General features: G+C 49.5%; 3 protein-coding genes and 1 pseudogene across 4 annotated transcripts; 2 read left to right on the top strand and 2 right to left on the bottom strand.

The window, feature by feature from the left end:
• The first annotated feature begins 3,391 nt into the window (after positions 1-3,391).
• On the top strand, positions 3,392-6,928 carry LOC112895370 (bidirectional sugar transporter SWEET1a). The gene is made up of 6 exons (XM_025963324.1): positions 3,392-3,876; positions 3,986-4,022; positions 4,455-4,550; positions 5,283-5,562; positions 5,666-5,785; positions 6,412-6,928. The coding sequence occupies exons 1-6, from the start codon at positions 3,840-3,842 to the stop codon at positions 6,613-6,615; spliced, it is 774 nt and encodes a 257-aa protein (XP_025819109.1). The 5' UTR covers positions 3,392-3,839; the 3' UTR covers positions 6,616-6,928.
• A 1,231-nt stretch (positions 6,929-8,159) lies between these two features.
• LOC112895368 (5' exonuclease Apollo-like) lies at positions 8,160-11,311 on the top strand. The gene is made up of 5 exons (XM_025963321.1): positions 8,160-8,469; positions 8,568-8,673; positions 9,016-9,227; positions 9,314-9,514; positions 9,883-11,311. The coding sequence occupies exons 1-5, from the start codon at positions 8,272-8,274 to the stop codon at positions 11,056-11,058; spliced, it is 1,893 nt and encodes a 630-aa protein (XP_025819106.1). The 5' UTR covers positions 8,160-8,271; the 3' UTR covers positions 11,059-11,311.
• Positions 11,312-11,507: 196 nt separating this feature from the next.
• LOC112891488 lies at positions 11,508-12,244 on the bottom strand (annotated as a pseudogene).
• Positions 12,245-12,569: 325 nt separating this feature from the next.
• Positions 12,570-16,419, bottom strand: LOC112895369 (scarecrow-like protein 1). Of its 2 annotated transcripts, XM_025963323.1 has the most exons (5): positions 16,216-16,418; positions 14,558-14,820; positions 13,345-14,431; positions 13,046-13,201; positions 12,570-12,930 (listed from the first exon to the last, which is right to left on the bottom strand). In XM_025963323.1, exons 2-5 carry the CDS (start codon positions 14,703-14,705, stop codon positions 12,732-12,734), a joined length of 1,590 nt encoding a protein of 529 aa, XP_025819108.1. In that variant the 5' UTR covers positions 14,706-14,820; positions 16,216-16,418; the 3' UTR covers positions 12,570-12,731. The 2 variants fall into 2 exon arrangements, with proteins under 2 accessions (XP_025819108.1, XP_025819107.1); XM_025963322.1 differs by having other exon boundaries at positions 13,345-14,820; positions 16,216-16,419.
• Between the last annotated feature and the right edge of the window lie 5,658 nt (positions 16,420-22,077).

The following is a 22,077-nucleotide window of genomic DNA, read 5'->3' as shown; positions in this document are numbered from 1 at the left end:
GGAGAAATTATTACAGGGCTGCTACAGAAAACTGACGATTCTCTCTTCTTGTCATCATTTGACATAGAAGCTGCAGACACCTCCTTTGAGGAGGTCGACCGACGCCATGAGCGCCGCGCCGTCGCGGTTATCCTGGTTCATCTGGATCAGGTCCGTGTCCATGTCACGACCCCATCAGCCGTTGCACGGTGGAGGGCGCCGCCGCGCTGTGCGAGTGCGACGCTGCTGCTGGTCCTAGCTTAGCTAGAGAGGATCGCGCGGACATTTGCGTGACAGGACACCAGAGCACTGGACGGCCCCGTGTCCATGACACCGCGAACGATAAGCTATCCTGAAAATATATTTTCGGACAGTGATGGGATGCCTGATTGATGCGAGGGACACGGATCGGACGGGGCGGGACGCGCGCGTCCGATCGGCGGCGGCGCCGCCGCACACGGGCGCCGGACTGTGGATCGAACCTGGAATTTCGATACGCATCCACCGTACAGAATTGTTCAGCCGGAAGCTCTCTACAACACATGCCATCGAGTCAACTTAATCTAACGGATAGCATTAAGAGTCTACCCCACCTGTGTTTCACGAACGTTAATGGAAGTGTCTCCTAGGCGTAGCCGTACGTATAAATGCGTAGCGTACAAGTACGTACCGCGCAGCCGGTACCTTCGTTCCTACCCTACCGTCCGCACGCGTCGTGGTTCACCCGTCCCGGATCACGGCGGCCGGCCGGCGCTGACGAGGAGAGGAAAACGCCAGGCCAGCCGATCCCACCGCGCGCAACGGCAATGCGCGAACCGACCGACGGATCGAGAGCCGCGACCGGACGCTAGCTTTGACCGCATCCTCTCACCTGCTTCCCGCCGGTGTTTCCACAGTCAGATGACGACGCCATTTCCTCTGCTCGCAGTAGCTCAGTAGCTGCGTGGCCTAGCTCACAAGCTCCTACGCGCGCGCGCGCGCCCCCATCATCTATCTCCAGCGCGCTGGCAATCGCGCCCGCACGCTCGTGTGGCTCTGTACCCATTAATGCCCAGCTCAACGACGCGACCTTTTCCTCCCTCTTTCCAGAGAAAGCATCCAACCCGAAAGGTTATCTGGGCCTGCAAGCTGCTGCCTTTTGCATCGCATGTGGGGGATAAGACGTCGAATCATCGGGCTGGCAACATGTATGGCATAAACACATACACGCCATGCGTGATATATATTCGGAGATATCCGTCGATTAGCGGAGCGGCCATCCAGCCGTGTGCGTCGTCCCTGGTTTTGCTGCGCGCATGTAGCCAACGCAGGGAGAGAGCGCCATCAGATGTGATGATGGACCGGCCGGCCTCTTGCCCTTGGCGAGGACCACACGCAACGCAGATGCAAACATGCAATGCACGGCGCCCGTCAGCTATCGTCTCTTTTCTGGAATCGTGATCGTACGGTTGATCCTCGATGATTGATGAGCCAGACGCATTTCCGGGACCAAAATGATCCTGCGTAACGGCTTTGGTCAAGGACTGAAAGTTAATGATCCATCCTGCTCCGCGAGATCTAGCTCGTCACTTGTTAGTGTTGACTAATCCTGTCCGTGGGCAAGGAACCAGATCGATGAATTTCATCTGTCGTTGCAGGGTTCATTTTGAAATGATCGCATGGCTTGCGACTTGCCTGCCATCCGGCATGATGTATAAAGAAAATGGTGAGCGCATGGCTCCAACCAATCCGGTCCTACAGTTGCTTGCAGCTTTGGATGACGAGCTCCACGCGCTGTGGTGCACTGTACGTGATGATAGCCGCTCGTACCACCTAAACATAGCGCCAGAAAAAAATTAGGAAAAAGAGAACAAATCAACAACGAACTGATAGATGGCTACTATAATACATTTCTTTTGTGTCATGAAAAGCATGATTGCGACCGTTTCAAGCATACACGGTGAGGGTGTGCGTGTGACGACGTCTGAGCTGTTTTTGTGATGAATGGCAGAGTATGAGCGTGCAGAGTTGTCTTCGGGGGTCCTGGGCGGAGGCATGCGCGCGTAGGAGCAGGCAGCGGCCGCGACGGGGGGCACAGAGCGGCCGCGCACCACTTCGCTCCCGCATATGTTCTGTGGGCAACGGGCATGCACAGAGACGGGCACAGATGCGCCACAATGTCCGGCCACTTTCGCCAAAACGCCAGGGCGCTGAAGCGCGATGCGGGGGAGGGAGCTGCGTTGCAGGGCGCGTGAGGTCATATGGAGCGCGCACCCTGCGTTGCTGTGGAGGCCCGGGCGGGCACGCCAGGTCTGGACACCGGTAGCGTGCGGTGCGCATCGATCTTGTTGGGACGGGGGTCAGGGGGGGGCAACCGCCGCCGCCCGCACCCCGTACGTGCCGCGGGTCCGCCGCGGCCAGGGGAGGGGAAAAGGCTCGCACCTCGGAAGCAGACGGGACAGCCGGGAATTACGCCCGCGGTGACTCTTCTCCTCGTCGGCTTCTCGCGCGGATCGCTCTGTTCTGTTGCCTCCACGCCTCCGTGGCCGCCGCCCGCCGCCGCCTACAGGCTACAGCCTACAGGGGACTCCGCCCGCCCGGATCCTCCGCCGCCGAACGGCGAACGCTGGCACGTAACACCAGCGATCACATGACGGCATGATGGGGAGGATCCGATCCTCCCCGTGAACACAGTACGTGCTCCAGATGATCGGTGGTTCGGACTTCGGTACAAACCATTTCGTTTCTTTTTTTGAAAAGGAACCAACCATTTCAGATTCTTCAGTGGTCAGTTGGCCATGGGATACCCGATTTGCCTGCAACTATTTGTCCCGTGAGGCCCCCGTCCGGCTAGGTGCCGCCACACACCAGCTCTGCAGGCCGCAGGCGCATGGCATGGCATGGCATGGCATGGCAGGGGCCACACCCAGAGGCCCCAGGAGCAGAGCAGACTATCAGACGACCTACCCGGCGCGGGCACGGGACGGAGGATTACGCGCGCTGTCACACGAATTTTGCTGCTCCCTACTCCGAGGATTCCGGCCGTTGGTGCTACAGCAGGAATGCACGCCTGTTCCTGTTAGCAAGTTCAAGGCTTCCGTTGCGTGCACAACCAGCAAGAAAACGCAAATGCCTTCTCCTATCTCCGCCTAAACATAGTAGTCTCCACTTTCCACAGTATATGAACGTATGGAAAAGTTGCTCGTCTAACCTTTTTTTTACCGCGGTCACCGAACAGTTTTCAGGCACTACTTCACATTTTCACTCTTTTGAAACGACAGCAGGCAAACCTGAACGAGAAATCAGATGGCAAGCCTATGTTTTCTAGTGTCGATGCGGAGTACTAGTGCGTAGTACATTCCAAGATAGTACGTGTTTGTTCGAACAGGACTGAGCAAGATAAGATCGTATGGGCTTCCTCCAAACTCCAGTAGCTGCGAACTTTCAGAAAAGAAGGGAGAAAACTCCAGTAGCTGTGGGCTGGAGCACAGGCAGACGTACCGCTCACGCTCACGGCTCACAGCCACCGTCTACCAGCCGAGCAAGCGCTTGGCCGGCCGGTTGCCATGGCCCCTTCTCCTACCTCCCAAGATCTCACCTTGACACCTTCCACGCCTCTTATATATAGCCTCACCGCTCATCTCCTGCTTCACCGAGTGACACACACCCACAGAGAAACCGGATTTGCGTTGCCTCCCGTGCAGCCGAGTGGTTCAGTCATTGCTAGCTAGCTGTTGGGACTTGGGCGTGCTCCCCTGGACCGAGGGAAGGACACCACCCCCTCTCGTCCACCTCTGTTCGCCTCCATTTTGGTTTCAGGCCAAGAGACGCTCAGCTCAGCTCGGTGAAAAGGGAGCTGAATTGAAGGGGCGTGCGCCGAGATGGAGCACATCGCGAGGTTCTTCTTCGGAGTTTCCGGTGAGTGCCATGGCTGCCTCTCCTTCTCTCTCTGATTTTCTGTCTGTGTTCGTATGCCTCTGCCTGAGGTTGGTCGACTTGTCTAAGCTTTCTTTGCTATGTTTTTCAGGGAATGTCATTGCGCTCTTCCTCTTCCTGTCGCCTGTGTAAGTTTTGATTCCATGTAACCCGGCTTCTTCTGGTTCTGACTGTCTGAAATCGTGCTTAAAAAACAGAGAAGCAAGATATGTACTTATATTTAACAAAGACTAGAACAAAGGGGAAACGAGCGAGCGAGAGAGAGAGAGAGAGAGAGAGAGAGAGAGAGAGAGAGAGAGAGAGAGAGAGAGAGAGAGAGAGAGAAGGTTTTCTCATCTTTTAGGTTCAATCCTTTTTTAGTGAAATTGGGGGAAGCAGAACACAAAAAAATGAAATCTGAATGTCTGAATTTCCTGAAAAGCAAGCACCTTTATCATCTGGAATGCTTCTTCTGCACAACCATGCCGCACCTTTTCCTGCTTCCTCTGCCTCAGCAGTGAGGGGCACGTACGCCGCAGGTTTCTTCTGACCGGTTGGAAATCTGGTGAAATTTTTTGCAGCGTCACCTTCTGGAGGATCATCAAGAAGCGCTCGACGGAGGACTTCTCCGGCGTGCCCTACAACATGACGCTGCTCAACTGCCTCCTATCGGCTTGGTAACCAACTATTCTCGAACACAACATGTGCATGAGCACAGTTCACATCATTCGTGTTTCTTCAGAGCAATCACTTTTTACCCCTGATGTTTATTCGAGTTCAGACTTCACAGTCAATAGACCCATGCAGATTAGATGGTCTTGATATTCTTAAGCAGGTTCATTTAGTATATACCACTAGTATTCTTGCAACATGGCAGTGGCTGTAAATAAAACCAGTAAAACTGTCGTGCAGTAGGAGCCTATTTTTACACTTCGGAAATACTGCATGTTTTGCTGGAATGCTGGATGAAGCAAGGATTGGCTCGTAGCGTAGTAGCCTCTGTCCAATTCGTCCTGTAGATAGAATGGAACTCGTGGACCCACCCGCCAGCACTGTGACAACGACTGCTATGAACAAGAAAGCTTTTACGTGCCACAGTCCGTGGAGCCTGTCGGCACTGCCAGGATGGAGATGACATGTGGGCCACACGGGCCTTGTGCTAGCACATGCGGCTTCACGTTCAAGAGTTTGTGTAGCTCCAAAAAGTTCTCATGCTTTTTGGTTACGGATCTTCTGGTTATGATGATTTTGGTGTGGTACTTGTTTTCTCCGGTAGGCAAGAAAAGGTCCCGCCGCTTGATTTTTCACGCACCCTTGCAGGGCCAGGCAAAGCGTTTTGCATGTGCTCATGTGTTCGTCGTCGTCGTCTGATTTTTTGCTGAATTTTTTGTCTGAATGAAATCATGTAGGTACGGGCTGCCGTTCGTGTCCCCGAACAACATCCTGGTGACGACGATCAACGGGACGGGGTCGCTGATCGAGGCCATCTACGTGGTGATCTTTCTCATCTTCGCGGAGCGGCGGATCCGGCTGCGGATGCTGGGCCTGCTGGGCATCGTCACCTCCATCTTCGCCGCGGTGGTGCTCATCTCGCTGCTGGCCCTCCACGGCAACGGCCGCAAGATCTTCTGCGGCCTCGCCGCCACCATCTTCTCCATCTGCATGTACGCCTCGCCGCTCTCCATCATGGTAAGTGTAATGAAGCGGCGGAGCGATCGCCGTACGTACTCATGCTAGTCTATCTCCATCGACTACGTGTGCGGAGTCGTGAGATGTGTGCTTGTGCGTGCAGAGGCTGGTGATCAAGACGAAGAGCGTGGAGTTTATGCCGTTCCTGCTCTCCCTGTCCGTGTTCCTCTGCGGCACCTCCTGGTTCATCTACGGCCTCCTCGGCCGCGACCCCTTCATCATTGTACGACTCTCTCTCTCTGACTCTGACCTATCGAGCTGTCCATTACCTTTTCGACACACCGGCCGGCAAATTAGCACTCTGATGACGAGGAGATCCTATCCGCTGCCGGCTGTACGTGCGGGCCGCCGATGGGTACTTGGAACCCACTCACTGCCACGGCTAGCTGTTGCCGTTGAAGCTGAACGCCGCTGGCCGGCACAGTACCGTGACTACCGTCCAATGTCCATGCGTCGGTTCCCCTTTCGGTGCCCCCCACAACCAGAGCCAGGCGCACATGCCTGCTTTGCCGAGCGATGCACGGTCATGGGCACGGGCTCCAGCCTCCAGCCTCCAGCAGTGTGGCCAGTGGCCAGTGGCCACCACACCCACAGGAAGGCATGCGCAGGCACAGTGCGCGCAAGTCGCAGCAACGCGACGCTCTCCCCGCCGACGGGGACCGTGCGCCGCCCCTGCCTGTGCACGGACAGGATTGGACCAAGCATAGAGCAGCAGCGCCGCGCCCTTTCTTGTCGCGACAGCGAACAGCAGCGCATCAATGTTCAGTGCAGCCACAGCGTGGAGACCAATACCATGCGTCTAGTCACTGATCGGAGAGACTGATGTCTTGAACGCATTTCGTCGTGCAGATCCCCAACGGGTGCGGGAGCTTCCTGGGCCTGACGCAGCTGATCCTGTACGCCATCTACCGGAACAACAAGGGTCCCGCCGCCCCGGCCGGCAAGGGGGAGGCCGCCGCTGCCGCCGCGGCGGAGGTGGAGGACGCCAAGAAGGTGGCCGCCGCTGTGGAGCTGGCCGACGCCACGACCAACAAGGTCGCCAGCCAGGTGTAGGCTGCGGGCTCTGTACCAAGGCTTGCTGGCTGCTGGGCGGTGGTGGTGGTGTCAGGCAGCCTGAAAAGCTAGGCTGCCCAATGGACGAATTAATTTGCTGATGATGAAGCAAATTGTTGTTGCTTTCTTTGCCTTGCGCTGTCACTGATCTCGATCTCTCCCTAAAAATGTACCTTCAGGGAGAGCTATGACACAGTGTTATCAAGTTGTGTCTCTGCAAGTGTGAAGTTTTCCTTGTGTTTCCAATGCTTTCCTGATTTTCTCTCTTCCACTTTTTCTCTGAAAGAAAATCTACTGATCATTTTATGAGAAACTGAGCTGCCCAAGGGCTGAATCTAGACTGTATCGCCGTCACGGACATGAAGGGCTGGAGAAGATCTCTGGCATCAGATGGGAATTGATCTGCTTGCCAAGAAGTGCCCATGCTCCGTAGCTTTGACATCTCCTATCTGAATGTTCATACTATTTTGGGTTACGAATGACATGCTGTTACTAGCACGCCCCAGACTATATTAATCTAACTATGAGTTTTACATGTTCGAGGAGGAGAGAAACATTAAGAACTTAAACTTCAATCTTTCTGTATTGACATTTTGGTGGTATCAAAATTGCCTCTTACTCTGAAACAAACATATCATCCCATTATTAGGCATAGTAGATCAGAAACATAACCAACCATGCTTTTTTACTGGATCACGGGTTGGACTTCCATTTTTTTCGCTTCTACATAATTTATTGATTGCTATTATTTCATCCATGAATCATGGATTTTGAGCTATTGTCTATTAAACTGAAACCAACGCTGCATCTGATTCCTTTATAAACACAGTTAAAAGTTAATTTGGATATCCAGGTAACAAAGGCAAGGTTAATTTGTTCAACAAAGAAATGATGGGTGCAATTAAGTCGATCTTGTCTTATATTGAACTATTAACACAAACCCATGCCACATTTGCTCCTATCATTGCTTCCTCAATTTTATGATATCCATGTGTTTACCTGTAATTGGCTTTGTCATGATTATATCTCCTTTTAGGATGCGGATCATAACTTACTACCACATACTTTTTCAGTGTCCAACCTGCATGCGGCGTTCAAAATACTTGGATTCCTCCGTTGACCATGCTATTTCTCCACATTTTAACCATCCAGCATCCAATGAGATACGAGTACTCCGTATATGGAAAGTTCGAGTGTACTCCGCATATATGGAAAGGAAAAGAAAAGCCCACTAGGTCCATTATGTATTCCGCTTGGGCTCAAAAAATATCACACGTCGGCCCCCCAAAATGAAGGGCGACGGAATCAACAACATAGCTGGAGGAGGCCCTTCCTCAAAAAAAGAAAGCTGGAGGAGGCCCACTGGCAGGACCAGCGGGGGCCCAAGCTGCGAAGGCGGCAAGTTACCGGGTTACGGATGCAGGCTGGAGGCTAGGTGGCCACAAACCAAAGATCCTAAACCCGTTAACCCGGACCTCTTCCTTCCGGAGGAAGGAGCCGACCGCCCCTTTCCGCGCGCATATAAACCGACGCAGCGAGCTCCACCCGATTTCCTTCGAGAAACACACCGACCCGGTTGGCCCCACTAGCAGGCGCCCGCGATCCAGAGGAGCGGAGGACCTGTCCGTAATTTTTAGAAAGTTTCGGGAGAGGAGGATGCCGATAGACATGCCGCGGGGGCTCCCCTTCGCCGTCGACACGTGGGGGCCCTCCTCCCGCCACCGGCGCCACCGGTTCCTCACCCACGCACACCGGGACCACCTCGTCGGCGCCGGTGCCGCCGCAGATGGGTCCGGCAGGACCGTCTACGCCACACGCCTCACCTTGGCCCTCTCGCTTCGCCACTTTCCCCAGGTAACTCCCTCGCTCCCTGTATGTTCAGTTTTGCCTCCCCGGCACATTGTTTCTGTGGGAATGTGTTTGGTAAACGCTCTTGGGCCGTGGTGGCACAGCTGGAGAGCTGGGAGTTCGTGGAGATGGAGTTGGGGAGGACGGTGGCGGTGGATGATCCCGCCGGCGCCTTCGCCGTCACCGCTTACGACGCAAATCACTGCCCTGGTAATTAGTTCGTTTAAACAATTCCACTCCTGTCCGTGTCATAACAGTATGATTCATTTCAGTCGTCGCATAAAACTTACCGATCTGGTAATTATGCGAAGAAAATCAATTATTTACCTAGTAAATGTTAGGCACATGTGTGCTTTAATTTACAGTCTCATTAACGAAATGCGATCTGTTTTCATGTGAGTTAATAAAATGTAAACGTAATGCTATGCTGTTGCTTTGTGTAGAGATCATATGCCCATTCTTCTGTTTGTTTTGAGCTCGGTATGCTCATTTTGTGATTTGAGAAGTTAAGGAGAGCAGAAGGCTTATGCTTGGCATTTTTGGTGATTTCAGGGGCGGTCATGTTCTTGTTTGAGGGTCAATTTGGTACCATACTTCACACAGGGGACTGTCGGCTTACATCGAATTGTGTACAAAATCTGCCAGTGAAATACATAGTGAAGAAAGGAAAAGAGAACATTTGCCGACTTGACTTTGTGTTTCTAGATTGCACCTTCTCCAAATGCTTCCTCAAGCTACCAAGCAAGGAATCAGCAATCCAGCAGGTTGCCCTTTCTTCTGAGACTAGATATGTTCTTGTTGTTCTGACAACAAGGATAATTACAATCGATAAATGATTCAGTGATTGCAGGTTATAGCGTGCATATGGAAGCATCCGCATGCACCTTATGTTTACCTTGCTTGTGACCTTCTTGGGCATGAAGATATCCTAGTTGAGGTGTCAAGGACATTTGGATTGAAGATTTATGTTGACCAGAAATTGGATTGTTTTAAAGCACTGTCGCTCACAGCCCCTGAAATCATCACTGATGATCCATCTTCTCGCTTTCAGGTCTGATAGTCCATGGAACACATTCAAGAATTTGCTTTACTAAGCTGTCCATTTGTAGAAATAGTTACATCACTCTCTCACAGTATTTACAGTCAGGAAACAGTCATTATGTCATTATAATACACATGGAAGAAAAACTGTTCTGTTTCCATTTCAAAGAAGAAGAATTTCTGTGTCGCCTATTAAATACTGATGTCAGTCGTAACATCATGGTTCTTTTCATCTGGAAATCAATAAACACAGAATTTGTTCTATGGGATATTGAGTCCTCCACTTCCTAAATTTTTGTAATCATTCACCTGTGATGTATATTGCATCAAGTGATTCCTTACCGTCTTTCTTATTGGTTGCAATTCTTAACTCTGCAGATTGTCGGATTCCACCAATTATATGATACAGCAAGTAGGAAGCTTGAAGAAGCAAAGGCAAGTCTCCAGCCGGAACCCTTGTTTATTCATCCATCAACACAGTGGTATGCAATCTGTGCTCGAAGCCAGAAACCCAGCCTAGCAGAAGCTGAGCAGGATGAGTTTGGAGTATGGCATATTTGTTTCTCCATTCACTCCTCTCGTGATGAGTTGGAGCAGGCGCTGCAACTTCTGCAGCCTCAGTGGGTCGTTTCAACAACTCCCCCGTGCTTCGCCATTGAGCTCAGCTATGTAAAGAAACATTGTTTTAAGACTCGCTTAAAAGCTGATGATCTGCTGTGGAAAATATTCAGAGATCCTCTTCAAAAGTCGGTGTCCTCCCCTTGTTCAGTGCTTGCTTCTGAAACACACAGAGACAAAGATCACTCAGATTTTGTTGACGAGGATGATCATTTATCGTCCTCCAGTGAAGAATGTACATATCTAAACGTCAGGACCCTTGAACTGAAATTTGTGCCGTCCCCTCCACCTGAGGAACCAGACATTACATTGTTTGGAAGAGCCAGGTTTGGATCTCAGGCAATTGACATAATGAAAGAAGAGCTATGCAACCAGTACAATGCCTTTGAACTTGAAGAAGGATGTCTTGAAGAAGCTAGGGCATGTGCACCGGCGGATTTGGTTCATGGTAATAGTAAAGATGTTGAGACTAATTCTGCAACGGGTTGCGTTATGCAGGACGCACCAACCTCCCATCATGATCACATGAAAGCTGGAGATGAGATGGGCTCTTGTCAGCATGAAGCATACTCAAGGCAACTAGAAACATTTCAGGCCCAGTCATTGCCCACAGTACAAAGTAATATTTTAGTGCTTGCTGATCAGCATGGAAAGTTTGAAGCTGCAGTAGAGTCAAAATCATTAAGTTCTTCTGAAGACTCGAGCCTTTCCATAGTCAGAAGTGGAGAAGCAACTACTTGTCAAAAGGAACCCTTGTGCATTATTGGATCATCCAAATGTTTGAATCCAAGTTTGAAGAAGCTTTACAGGTCAAGGAATATCCCTGTTCCACGACCTCTCCCGTCACTCGTCAGACTTTTAGATTCCTCAAAGCGGGTCAAAATGCAACCAAGTACTAATTACAGTTCGTTGAATTCACGGCACAGCTTACCCTGACCACATGATTATGCTCATACATGTATATGGCAAAAATATTCAAGATTCTCGTGAGTATGTACCCAGCTTATTTCTGAAGAGGATACCTGTATAGCCTTGAGCTAGCTTTCATAAGCTTGTACGAGTGCTTTGTACAATTTCCAAGATGTTGTTTTACAATACAGAGTATTGATGTAATCACGTGATAATTCTACTGGCTTCTACCATCGTTGGGCAGACACTGAGTGGTGTCAAATCTGTTGCCGAGTCAAAAGTTTGTTCTTATGGGTTGCTCACCGAATATTATGATCTGACAAGGATTTTGCTAGAGCATTCTGAATTCCTTGACGCAGGTGTCCAAATAGTTCCCCAATGTATACAACAATGGGTATTCCAGCAATACTTAATTTTATACATGAAGCTGAGGAGAAAATTGCAATTTTAGAACATCAAACATTGCACTTCGCAATTTTGCCATTAGTAATATTGACATCATAAAATTAGAACTTCAAACATCAACAACTTAATTATACTGTCATTAGTTGTATTTTCTCCCTTTTCTAATTTCCTTTTCATTATTTAGGGTGTGAATTGACCTTTTTGCCCTTCGTCATTTTTTTTTCACCAGGGCGTATCGTTTCGTCTCTGTTTGTTGGATCAACAGGGAATTGCTCGCTCAGGAGCGCGAGAAAGGACGAGACCTCGCTAGGGCTCATGGAGTCCTCGGTGTCGAGCCGCTTCCGCTTGCTGCTCCGGTTGCTGGTGGTGGTGCCAAAGCAATAGTTGGACCGCCTCGACGAGGACGCCGCCATGGCCTCGTTGCCCCTGCCGCTGGCGTTCGCGTTCGCGCCACCCATCGTCGACGGCAGCGCGCTGTCGGAGCAGACGCCGCCGCCGCCGCCGCATCCGCGGGCGGCACCGGATGCTCGGCCCGGCGCGCTCACCGCGCGCTGCACAAGCACCTGGTTGCTCCCGCAGATGCTGGACCCGATCGCACTCAGCATGGACGATGCGCCGGCCTCCGCCGCCGCGTTCCCATGCTGCCTGCCCGGACGAGGTCGGAGAGGTCGCCGGGGTTGTCGCCACCGTCCGCCAGGCTCATCGTCTGCTGCCTGGACCCGGACACGGGCGCCAACTTGGACGGCGGCATCAGGTCGCACCAGGCTGCAGGGGTCAATGCCGACGGCGTCCAGGCTGCAGGGGCCATTGCCGGCGGCGACCGGAGCCTGCCTCGGCCAGGGGCCAAGGCCACCGGCGGCCAGGTGCTGCCTCGTGCAGAGGCCAGTGCCGGCGGCGTCTAGGCAGCAGGGGCCAGGGCCGGCGGCTAGGTTCTGGCTCGGCCAGGGGCTATTGCCGGTGGCGGCCGGAGCCTGCCTCGGCCAGGGGCTAGGACCGGCGGCGGCCAGGTGCAGGCTGCAAAGCATGATGTTTGGAGTCCTAAAATTGCAATTTTCTAATGTCGACATGTTATGATTCTGTCCTAAAATACATATCAATCATGTGAGAAGATGATAGTGTACTACCATACAACATAGCACAGGGGTAATAAGGCAAACTCAATTATTTCTGACAAGCAGACATCTACGATTATGTAAGGTTCAGTTAACAGCCCAGCGGTTCACATCTTTTTACAGTCTGCACCAGAAGCTCCTAACATACAGCAATACTAATGCAACTCCATCAGCTCTGATGCTCTATTGCCAGGCGGAGGAGACGATGAGAGTTTTCTTCCCCCAGCCGAAGTGAAGTCCCCCATGGTCCTCCTCGAACTTATACCTATCGCAGTACGATTTCAGTACCGATTTTATTCCACAGATGACATTGCTGTTAAATGGGCACTGTGTGAAGCCAGCCATTGTCATTCTTGCTCTCCATTTCCCAGCAACTTCGTATCTGCAGCATAAACAATTTCATTGTCAGTTATAGTATATTGCAGGTTTACATGTTTTCAGAAAAAAAAGGCAAGAATTTGCAGGATGCATGACTACAGAGAAGCGCCTGGGAGTACCTCTCCACACGATCAGGACCTTCACAAGCTAAGATGTTAACAATTTCCCGTGCAAGGCACTGCCTCTCCACATTCATTCTATCCGGACTTTCCCTTGGAAGTGTAGCATCCAGTGAATCGAAAAGTGCGGCGTAGTAATCATAGACTTCACGGAACCTGTGAAAGCCAGATGTTAATATTAGTACTATTGGTAAGGATTTAAAAACTGAAACAAATTAATAGTTAAAGCCAACAACATAACCCTGATTATATAATCATCTAGAGCGGATTTCAAGAAAATATCATCTATGGTCACTAACCTTGTGAGAAAGGGTGCAGTATTAGTATTGGCATCCTGTTCAACAAGGGTCACTAACTTTGGTTGGAGGCCCTTTACCATGCGAAGGAGCTGGTCTCTCTCGTTCATAATCGAAACACTCTCATCAGGAAGGTGGTGCAGCTGGAATGCAAAATTGACTACAAGTGCTTCCCCAGGACGACAATCTAGCATTGCAGGTGTAACATCCCCGAGATTAGCACCCACTGCCCTGAACTCAAAAGATACTCCACAGTCATGTGCAAGCTGCTCTAGGCGTTGCCCAATGACCTTCAGACCTCCAATTGGCCTCTGCACCGTCTCAGGGTCATCAACACCAGTTATCCTCAAATGCTGTGGTTTGTTTGCATTGTTTTTCAGAAATTGTATCAATGTAATGTATTGGCTGCCCTGATTGATATCAAAGTCGATAATGTGCAATCTTTCTTCACCTTTGCAGGCTTCAAGTATAGCATAATTAGCAGCCATGAAACCCAAACGGAAGCATGGACATATTTCAAAGAGGATTTGCATTGCTGAGAGCTGATAAAGAGTTGGAGGATCCTTGCAAGTCAAGGCCTTGTAGATGCCATTCCCTGAAGCTACTATTCTTGCAGCAAGGCCCTCCACCAGGTAGGCTGCAATCCTCTGAGAAGGGTCCCCTTGAATTGAGACCATCTGACGGAGGTCTGATATGATCACCTGTGCTTCATCTATGTTGTATTCGGATAATGCTGTGGCACAGTCAAATAACAACTGCTTTGGAGTCCGTGTGGCTCTGCTGTTGCTAACAGCACAACTGATGCTTGATTCTGATTCCTTTGGTGAATTTGGAAGCAATACATTCTTCATCGGATCAGCCCATTCATCATTTATGCTACCTGCCTGTGAAATCTCAAACAAGATTTCATCACCATCCTCAAGTAAAGCATGCTCTAGCTCCTGAAGCTTCAGTCTAATCTCGTCTTCATCAAACTCCACTTCAATTTCAGAGCTTTGAGTATCTGATACAGACTGGGAGTTCTGTTGAGAGACATTGGAGGCCACTGGTGATTCTTTTGCTGCATCAGAGCACGAGTTGGACTGTGTATCTGCAACACTCAGAGATCGTCCATCAGCAGTTAGATGGTATGGTGTTAGTGAAGCCTGCTGACTGCAAAACGAGTTTTGAAATGCAGCCGATGGTGATCCAGTGAAACCCATGTGCCCATACTCACCATTGTATGGTTCAGGGCCATAACGGAACAACTGTGTATCAGAGGAAAATCTTCGTACAGCGAAGTTTGAACTTGGTGCAGCAAATTTATGGATGTAAAGATTATCTGTGTAAGCTGTTGACGGGTCTGCTCGCCTAACAAAAGACATAACTTTTCCCAAACACTTCTAGACCTTTTACGCTAAACTGGCTCAAAATCTCAGGTAACTCCAAATCAGTTTGCAGCTTTCTCTGGTTGAACTGATTGAGAAAACCCTCTGATGACTGAAATGTGAAAAAGGTGTGTCAACTAACCACATGAAACACAACATCACACTTATCCGGACTAGGCAACAACTGCTTTTCGAGAGAAAAACAAGTCCATGAAAAAAGAATAAACTTCTATTTAGGAGGGAAACGAGAAAATGCATAGATCAATATCTGCATGAATAGCCGCTGCATAAGTGTTGGAAATATACAAAGCTACTTTTGACTGGTCAGCACACTTTCAGTTGTCGGTAAACAGAATGCATCATTCTTCTTTTGATTATTCCACAGATAAAAAGTTAATGGGGCATTATTTGGCGAAACCACAGCACTGATAGTAGGCATCACTAGATGATTAAACACTTGAACAGCTGGAACACAGTTCTTTTTCCGCAACTCGTATTGCTAGTACTAGAATGTCACTCGATCTCTCGGCTGAACCTCTAGTTTCACCGCTTGAATATCACTGTTGATATACGTAAAGAACTCAAGCAACCATACGTATTCCAAGCAAGGTGGAATTAGAATTGTCTGGAGCTTTTGGTAAAAGGTTGGCGACTAACATGCAGCTTCTAGAACATGGTAAGCATTAAGCAACTAAGGATATCTAAAAATTATGCGATATTTGACTGAATGATGTCCGCTCCAAAAGATTAGCAATATTGACTGATTACAACGTTCCACACAAGGAAAAAAAAAAGACCAGCTAGTGATTACCAGGTATTTGAGGAGAAAATGAGAAACTGAGGGAGAATAATAAGCATACTTAAATTAAGCATGCCGGATGGCATTGATTATCAAAGTCAAATATCACCATATAAAAGACTACACACCAGAAATGGCAAGACCAAGATAAACACAATACAGCTCATACGCGCCACAATTATAAAAATGTTCACTTTTTACTTTTTAGATAAAATACTCAACAGCACGCCGTTCTCTTGGGGCCAAAAAAAAAATCTGCACAAACTTTGATCAGACCTCCAACAGAGAAGTACTCAAATTTTAGCTAAAACAGAAATTGTTGCAGCATTCACCAGTGATCCGATCATTAAAAAAACTCCCAACTGGCACAAAACACAGCAAGCAGATTAGAACTAATCACACGAAAACAGACATCTAACATCACCCTGGTACCGCAAATCCTGGTATTCTCTACAGGCGGGCTTCTTATTGCCCAACCAATTTTACACACCCGAGTTCTTAACAACATTACAACACAAACAAGCATGAATCAAACATGTCCTTCTAGAGAGCAACAAGCTTACATGCTTCAAGTTATCAACTTTGATCTCACGAGAAACGTCCTTGAAATCCATAAGCAGCAACAACGAAAGGGAAAGAAGAAAAACCAAAATAGAAGCAGCAAACAAAAGAGTCAATCTTGCAAGCAAGGAGGCAAGAGGTACTCACGGCCAGGCAAGTACAGGGGCGAATCAACGGGGCGGCATGAGCAGGATCGGAGACCGGCGGGGTGGGAAACGGAGGGAGGCGACGACGCGGAGGTGCGGAACGGGAAATGGGGAGCAGCTGCAGCAGGAGAAGGGGAGGAAACGAATGGGTGGGCTGGTTAGTTGGGGGGCTAGGGAGTGGCGGCGAAGTCCTATATGTCATACGGTGGGGCGCGGTCAGTACGACAGGCGGCTGTGCCACAGATCCTCTGCACCGCCTTCCAGCTCTGTTCCCACCTTGAGCATGCTTACTATTTGAGGCCTCCCAACATTGCACCATAGCATTTATCCTGATATTTTCCTTTTTTTATAACTAAGAGTAGTCCTATTATGATCTGCATAGAGGTGATTTTTTGAAGATGTAAATCTTGCAGGCATCAGATTTAAAAAAATAATGGATGGGTGATCATGAAGACCAAGTAAACATTGAAGATCGATGTTGACAATTGTTGAAGAAGAAGGAAGTTCGTGAAAAATTCATACATCTATTAAATTTGACAAGATATTGGCTAGCCTTGACATTTTTCAAAGAGACAACCTAATGTTCTAGAACACCATCTTTTGTGGCAAAGAGTCAAGGTCATTGTAGAGAAGAAGAGGCATGCATGGTTTTCCTGGTTTCTACATCAAGTCATGAAACCAGAAAAGTTTACATGATTATAAGATCATACATGTACAGTCAGTACGTTGTTTGTGTGTGCCGCATGACATTTTGCAGGTCAGGTCAACCAAGGCTACTACACTGCAGGACCTGGTCCCGTCCACCCACAGAACGTTGAACAGAGGTACTCGCTTACACATGATCCTATCCATTGTTCGGTGGTGTGTAGTATAGGTTCTCCAAATAAATCCAGCAGACCAACAAAATCACAAGTACGTAAGCTGCCAATGACCTTTCCTGGCTTCACCATCAAACAAAGGGACCCTCTAACGACATCCCCACATTCCAATATTTTCATGAGTAGAGTATATAGTATATATAACATGTGAGTAACAGGCAAGTTTATCACCTCAAATTAGTTTACTAGCTTTATAATCTGCTTTCACTCTCCCTAGTGTGAACGGCGGTTTGTGCTGGGGATTCCGGTAACCAGCAGGCCGCCACAGCCGCCGTTCCTGTCATCCTGTGTGCTTTCGGGGCAAAACGTTGGGTGATCGAACAAACTACATGCGTGCTGCTGCCGCCACTAGTGCTCCCCTTCTTGCAAAGATTAGGCACGCCCGCGGAGTGTCGTTTCGCATGGCGTCTTTTGACTAATTTCCCCGGCTTTCTTTGGCTTGCCCGGCCAGCTCGTGATGCTGCCGTGTGACACTGCTAGTCAAACGCGTGCGTGTGCAAGCAGCTAGCATGCGGCACCAATCATTTTTCAGCCATTACAAAAACTTGCAGGGAATCCAATACATTGTTGCACGCAATGCTGTTTGCTGGTGGTCAGATATGGCTATGTGATTCTGTCAGTTAGGCCCGTTTGGTTCCCAATGGTTAAAATTTAGCCCCGTCACATAAAAAAGAATCTTATTATTTAGTAGTATTAAATAAAATTTATCTAATTTTTTTCATATATAGATGCTAATTCGCAAGACGAATTTAATGGGTCTAATTAATCCATAATTTTACAACAGTGATACTACAATAACCATCCGTTAATTATGTATTAGTGTACCTTATTAGATTCATCTCACAAATTAGTTCGAAATTCTGCAATTAGTTTTGTAATTAGATTTTATTTAATACTAATAAATAATAAGATTCTCTTTGATGTGTCTGATTAAAGTTTAGTCCTCGTAACCAAACACCTCTTCCCCTTACTGAGATTCCTTTTGATGTGTCTGGACTAAAGTTTAGCCCTCGTGATCAAACACCACTTTCCCTCTTCCCCTTCCCCTTGCTAATACACTAGTATGGTTGCATGTACTACATGCTGCGAGGTTGTGCTGTGGCACTGCTCTCGACGCAACGCCATGCTGCGTCACAGAGAATCTATCGAGACTTCGTACAGGCCGGTCTGATGCAATAATGCATGTGTCACACACGGCAACAACGGCTCGTGAAGGCATTGTCGACGGCAGCATCTCAGGCAGGACGGTATTGATAATACAAGTGGCCATCTATCTTTATCATCTTCTTCGGTTGTTCCAGGATTCAATCAGAAATCCCTTTTCAGCTGATAAGTATAGCAGAGTACGCCAGCGATGAACGGAAAACGGATAACGTTTTCTTGCTCCTCCCGTCACGACGCACCGGCAGGTAGAGCCCCGCGCATGCGCCTAGCTCTCAAGTCACGGGGACGCCATAGCTAGGCCGCCAGACACTTGCCTGTCGGCAGCAGCAGGCTCCGTGCATTGGCACGCGTAAGGACGATTTGGCTGGGGTCCTTTTCAGGGGGTTGCACTGTCTAAAGATCATGGCGATGGGCAATCGGATAAGAGCGAGAGAGCAGAGAGCAGATCGACGACGATGGCGTCGGAGACGTGCCACCGTTTGAGGCGCATGCGTGGAGACTTCTGCCCTACGCTCGTCGATCTTTCCGCTCCAGCGCTGACGACCAAATGAACTCCGGCGGATTGGATCGGATCGGAGTTCATCTATATGATCTGGGATGATCTCTCTGCGGCGGAGAATTGACCGTGTGCTCGCATGTCGACCGCCCAACAAGTCCTCGACGGTGAGGTCATGCCTCCTGTTCAGAACTTCAGAGAGGAGAGGAAGAAGCCACAAGTCAAGGCATCACCTACTAGCTACGGGTTCCGCGGTCAGCAGCGTAGGAACGCCAATGCCGCGCCGCAAATAGTCGCAGGGACGACCATGCCTCTACACTCCAGAACACAACTGTTCTTTTGGGACTCTGTCCATTGATCGGTTGGTCGATCATGGAGACGACGGAGTCCAAGCCGCCATCGATCGGCTGCTCAATTATCTGCGTGCTCCGGCCGGTTTTTCGTGCCAGCAACCTGTGTAGGTCTCTCGCACGCATGCTTGCAGAGTTGCAGTGACCAAGGTACGCGCCGACCAGGAGTTCTCGGCACTGGATCGAGAGGTCGTCGAACACTCTGATGGGCCATGCATGGATGTGTTGTACCGGAGAGGCGGAGCCAGTAAATACGTGGGTGCAAGTGCCAGGACCAAATTTTGATCCTTTGGTGCCAATTGATTATCCTTTTCAGCTAGGTCATCACGTCTTCTAGAAAGATAGAAAAAGATTGCCAGTTGTGGCGCCACGGCCGGGCCCATGCTTTTCCGGCCCGGACGGCGGACAGAACAGCGACGAAATGGCAACAAAACCTGCTGCCCTCTGGGCCGGCCCGTCGTCTATCGTAACATACAGTTCCATCTACCTAAGGCCCAGAAGCCTCGCAACTAGGAGTGATCAGTGGGCTAATCCGCGTCGCGGTCGCGGCGGGCAAAGGACCCAGCTGGTGCGATGGGCTTCGCTCTTCGCCTCTTCAATCTCCTGATGTGTTTTCACGAATTTTTTTTAAAAAAACAGTTAAAAAATTAAATTCGAAAAAGAGGTGCCGATTTGGAAAATTTCCAAATAGGTACCTCCCGCCCGATCAATGGATGGAAGGCGTGGGGCCGGACACCTCCCGCCCATCCAACGGGCGGGAGGTGTCAAATCTTTTTCCAAACCCCTCCCGAGGATCTCTTCACGAATAAGAAACTTTTCTTATTCGCGAAGAGACTCCTAACGCGGCCGCGGGGTCATCCCGCCCGCCCAACGGGCGGGAGGTGCCTACAGTGCAGATTTTCTTATTTTTTGTTCGGGTTTAAATTTTACAAACTGTTTAAAATTCGTACTTTTTTCAAATACAAAATTTATTCGCCATACTCTTTTGTATACATATAAAATTTTAATTTAATTTTACGAAGAAGATTACGGTATCTAAAACTCATATGAAGATGGTTAAGCGATAACGTTTTGCAACGTAGAATCCAAATATTACGATAGTACGATACATCAAGCTATTAAAAATAAAATAGTATGATACAAAAAACAGTTTAAATATACAGAGTCCACCGAATCAGGAGTATCTACTCCGCCTGTCCCGATCCTCGCGGTCTCTTGTTCCTTCCACCCAGTCCTAGGCCGTCGGCGTATGTGCCTCTCCGAGTACCTGAGTGCATCTGGAGCACGGTGAGGACGAGGCGGAGGAGGCACCGGCGTGAACGGGTCATCCTGGGTCTGTGGAGGAGCAGCGTCATACGTCTGAGAGGGGCCAATGGTGTCTGGCCCGGCGCCGCCGCCCTCCAACTCCGACAAACTAACGCAGCCGCCGTCCCAGTCCGGCACACCGAACAGACCACCTTGTGCAGGAGCTCCCGTCGACCACGCATGTTGAGTAAAGTCCTGAGAATACGGAGCAGCTGGCGTCGAACCCGGTGGGAGAGACGTTCCTGGAGCATACAGGCGCCAAACGTCTGAGGCTCCATTCTTACAGGAGGAGGCCCCATTGCCGTCGAGTGCATCACTGTAAAAACAAACGAAATTAGTCGTGTAAATCAAAGTTGATCGAAATGGCAATTATAAAGAACTTACAGCTCGAACTGGTGGTAGTACCACTGGACGCTGCGTGCGGTGCTGCAGAGGTTTGGTAATTCCTCTGACCGCACAGTTGAATTCACTTAAATCTACCCCATTCGGTCCATAAATCGCATTTCCTTCTCCGTAATATATACTAAAAGTACCCTTCTCGGAAGACATATCTGTCAATTATTAATAAACTAGTTATACTACATATTAATACACAACGACCCTAAGTTTCAGCGATTCCCAGATTATATTTTCCAGATTCTAAACTATTTAGAATATAAATTATACTAAAAACAATTGAAAATACTAAAAACTATTCAAAATATAACTGCTCTAAGAAATATTTCCTAGATTATAGTTATTTTCAAGTAATTATACGATTAGAACGAGAATATACCTCCAAACCGATGTACGAACAGGGCTTCGCCGCTTCCTCTCCTCTCCTCCTCTCCTTCCTTTCTTTTTTTTTCTGATTTTTGCTGAATAAATTGGGAATTTAGGGGCAGGTGGGGGCTTATATAGGAGGAGGGGAACCTCCCGCCCGCCCAACGGGCGGGATGCCCCTCCGCACTGTACAGGCCCCGCACCTCCCGCCCGTTGGGCGGGCGGGATGCCCTCGCGGCCTCGTCAGGGGCCTCTTCGCGAATAAGAAAAATTTTTTATTCTCGAAGAGTCCCTCGGGAGGGGCCTGGAAAAATATATAGCACCTCCCGCCCGTTGGATGGGCAGGAGGTGTCCGGCCCCGCGCTCCCGCCCGTTGATCGGGCGGGAGGTACCCATTTTTGAAAATTTTTCAAATCGGCACCTCTTTTTTCAATTTAATTTTTTTAAACATTTTTTAAAAAAATTTCGTATTTTCACATATCCGCGGTCCAATATGGCATCGAGATCCGGTGTGTCTTGTCCTCCCTTGCGCTACTCGTCGCGTTGCTGCTCTCGCGCGCCGCCATGATTCCATGAACAGCGCGGCGCGGAGGTTGGACGAGGAGGCGGCGCCCAAGGAGGAAGAGGAGTTCCCGCCGCACTTGCCCGTGCCGGAGCTGCCAGTGCCAGGACACGAGCTGCCTCCGTTCCCGGAGGTGCATGACCTGCCGTCGAAGCCCGAGCTGCCACCGTTCCCCGAGGTTGACCTGCCGCCGATCGAAGCCCGAGATCCCCGCCGTTCCCGAGTTCCACTTCCAAGTGCCTGCAGAAGGAACACGGGAGAGAGCAAAGCCAAATCTACGTCGCTTGCTACCTTTGAAATGCTGCTTGACAGTGCCTCGGGCGGCGGCGAACGGACCCAGGAGGCG

The sequence above is a fragment of the Panicum hallii genome, chromosome 5, assembly GCF_002211085.1.
Source record: "Panicum hallii strain FIL2 chromosome 5, PHallii_v3.1, whole genome shotgun sequence".
NCBI classification, from domain to species: domain Eukaryota; kingdom Viridiplantae; phylum Streptophyta; class Magnoliopsida; order Poales; family Poaceae; genus Panicum; species Panicum hallii.
The sequence above is the reverse complement of the archived record's forward strand: the minus strand, read 5'-3'. Positions and strand labels throughout refer to the sequence as shown.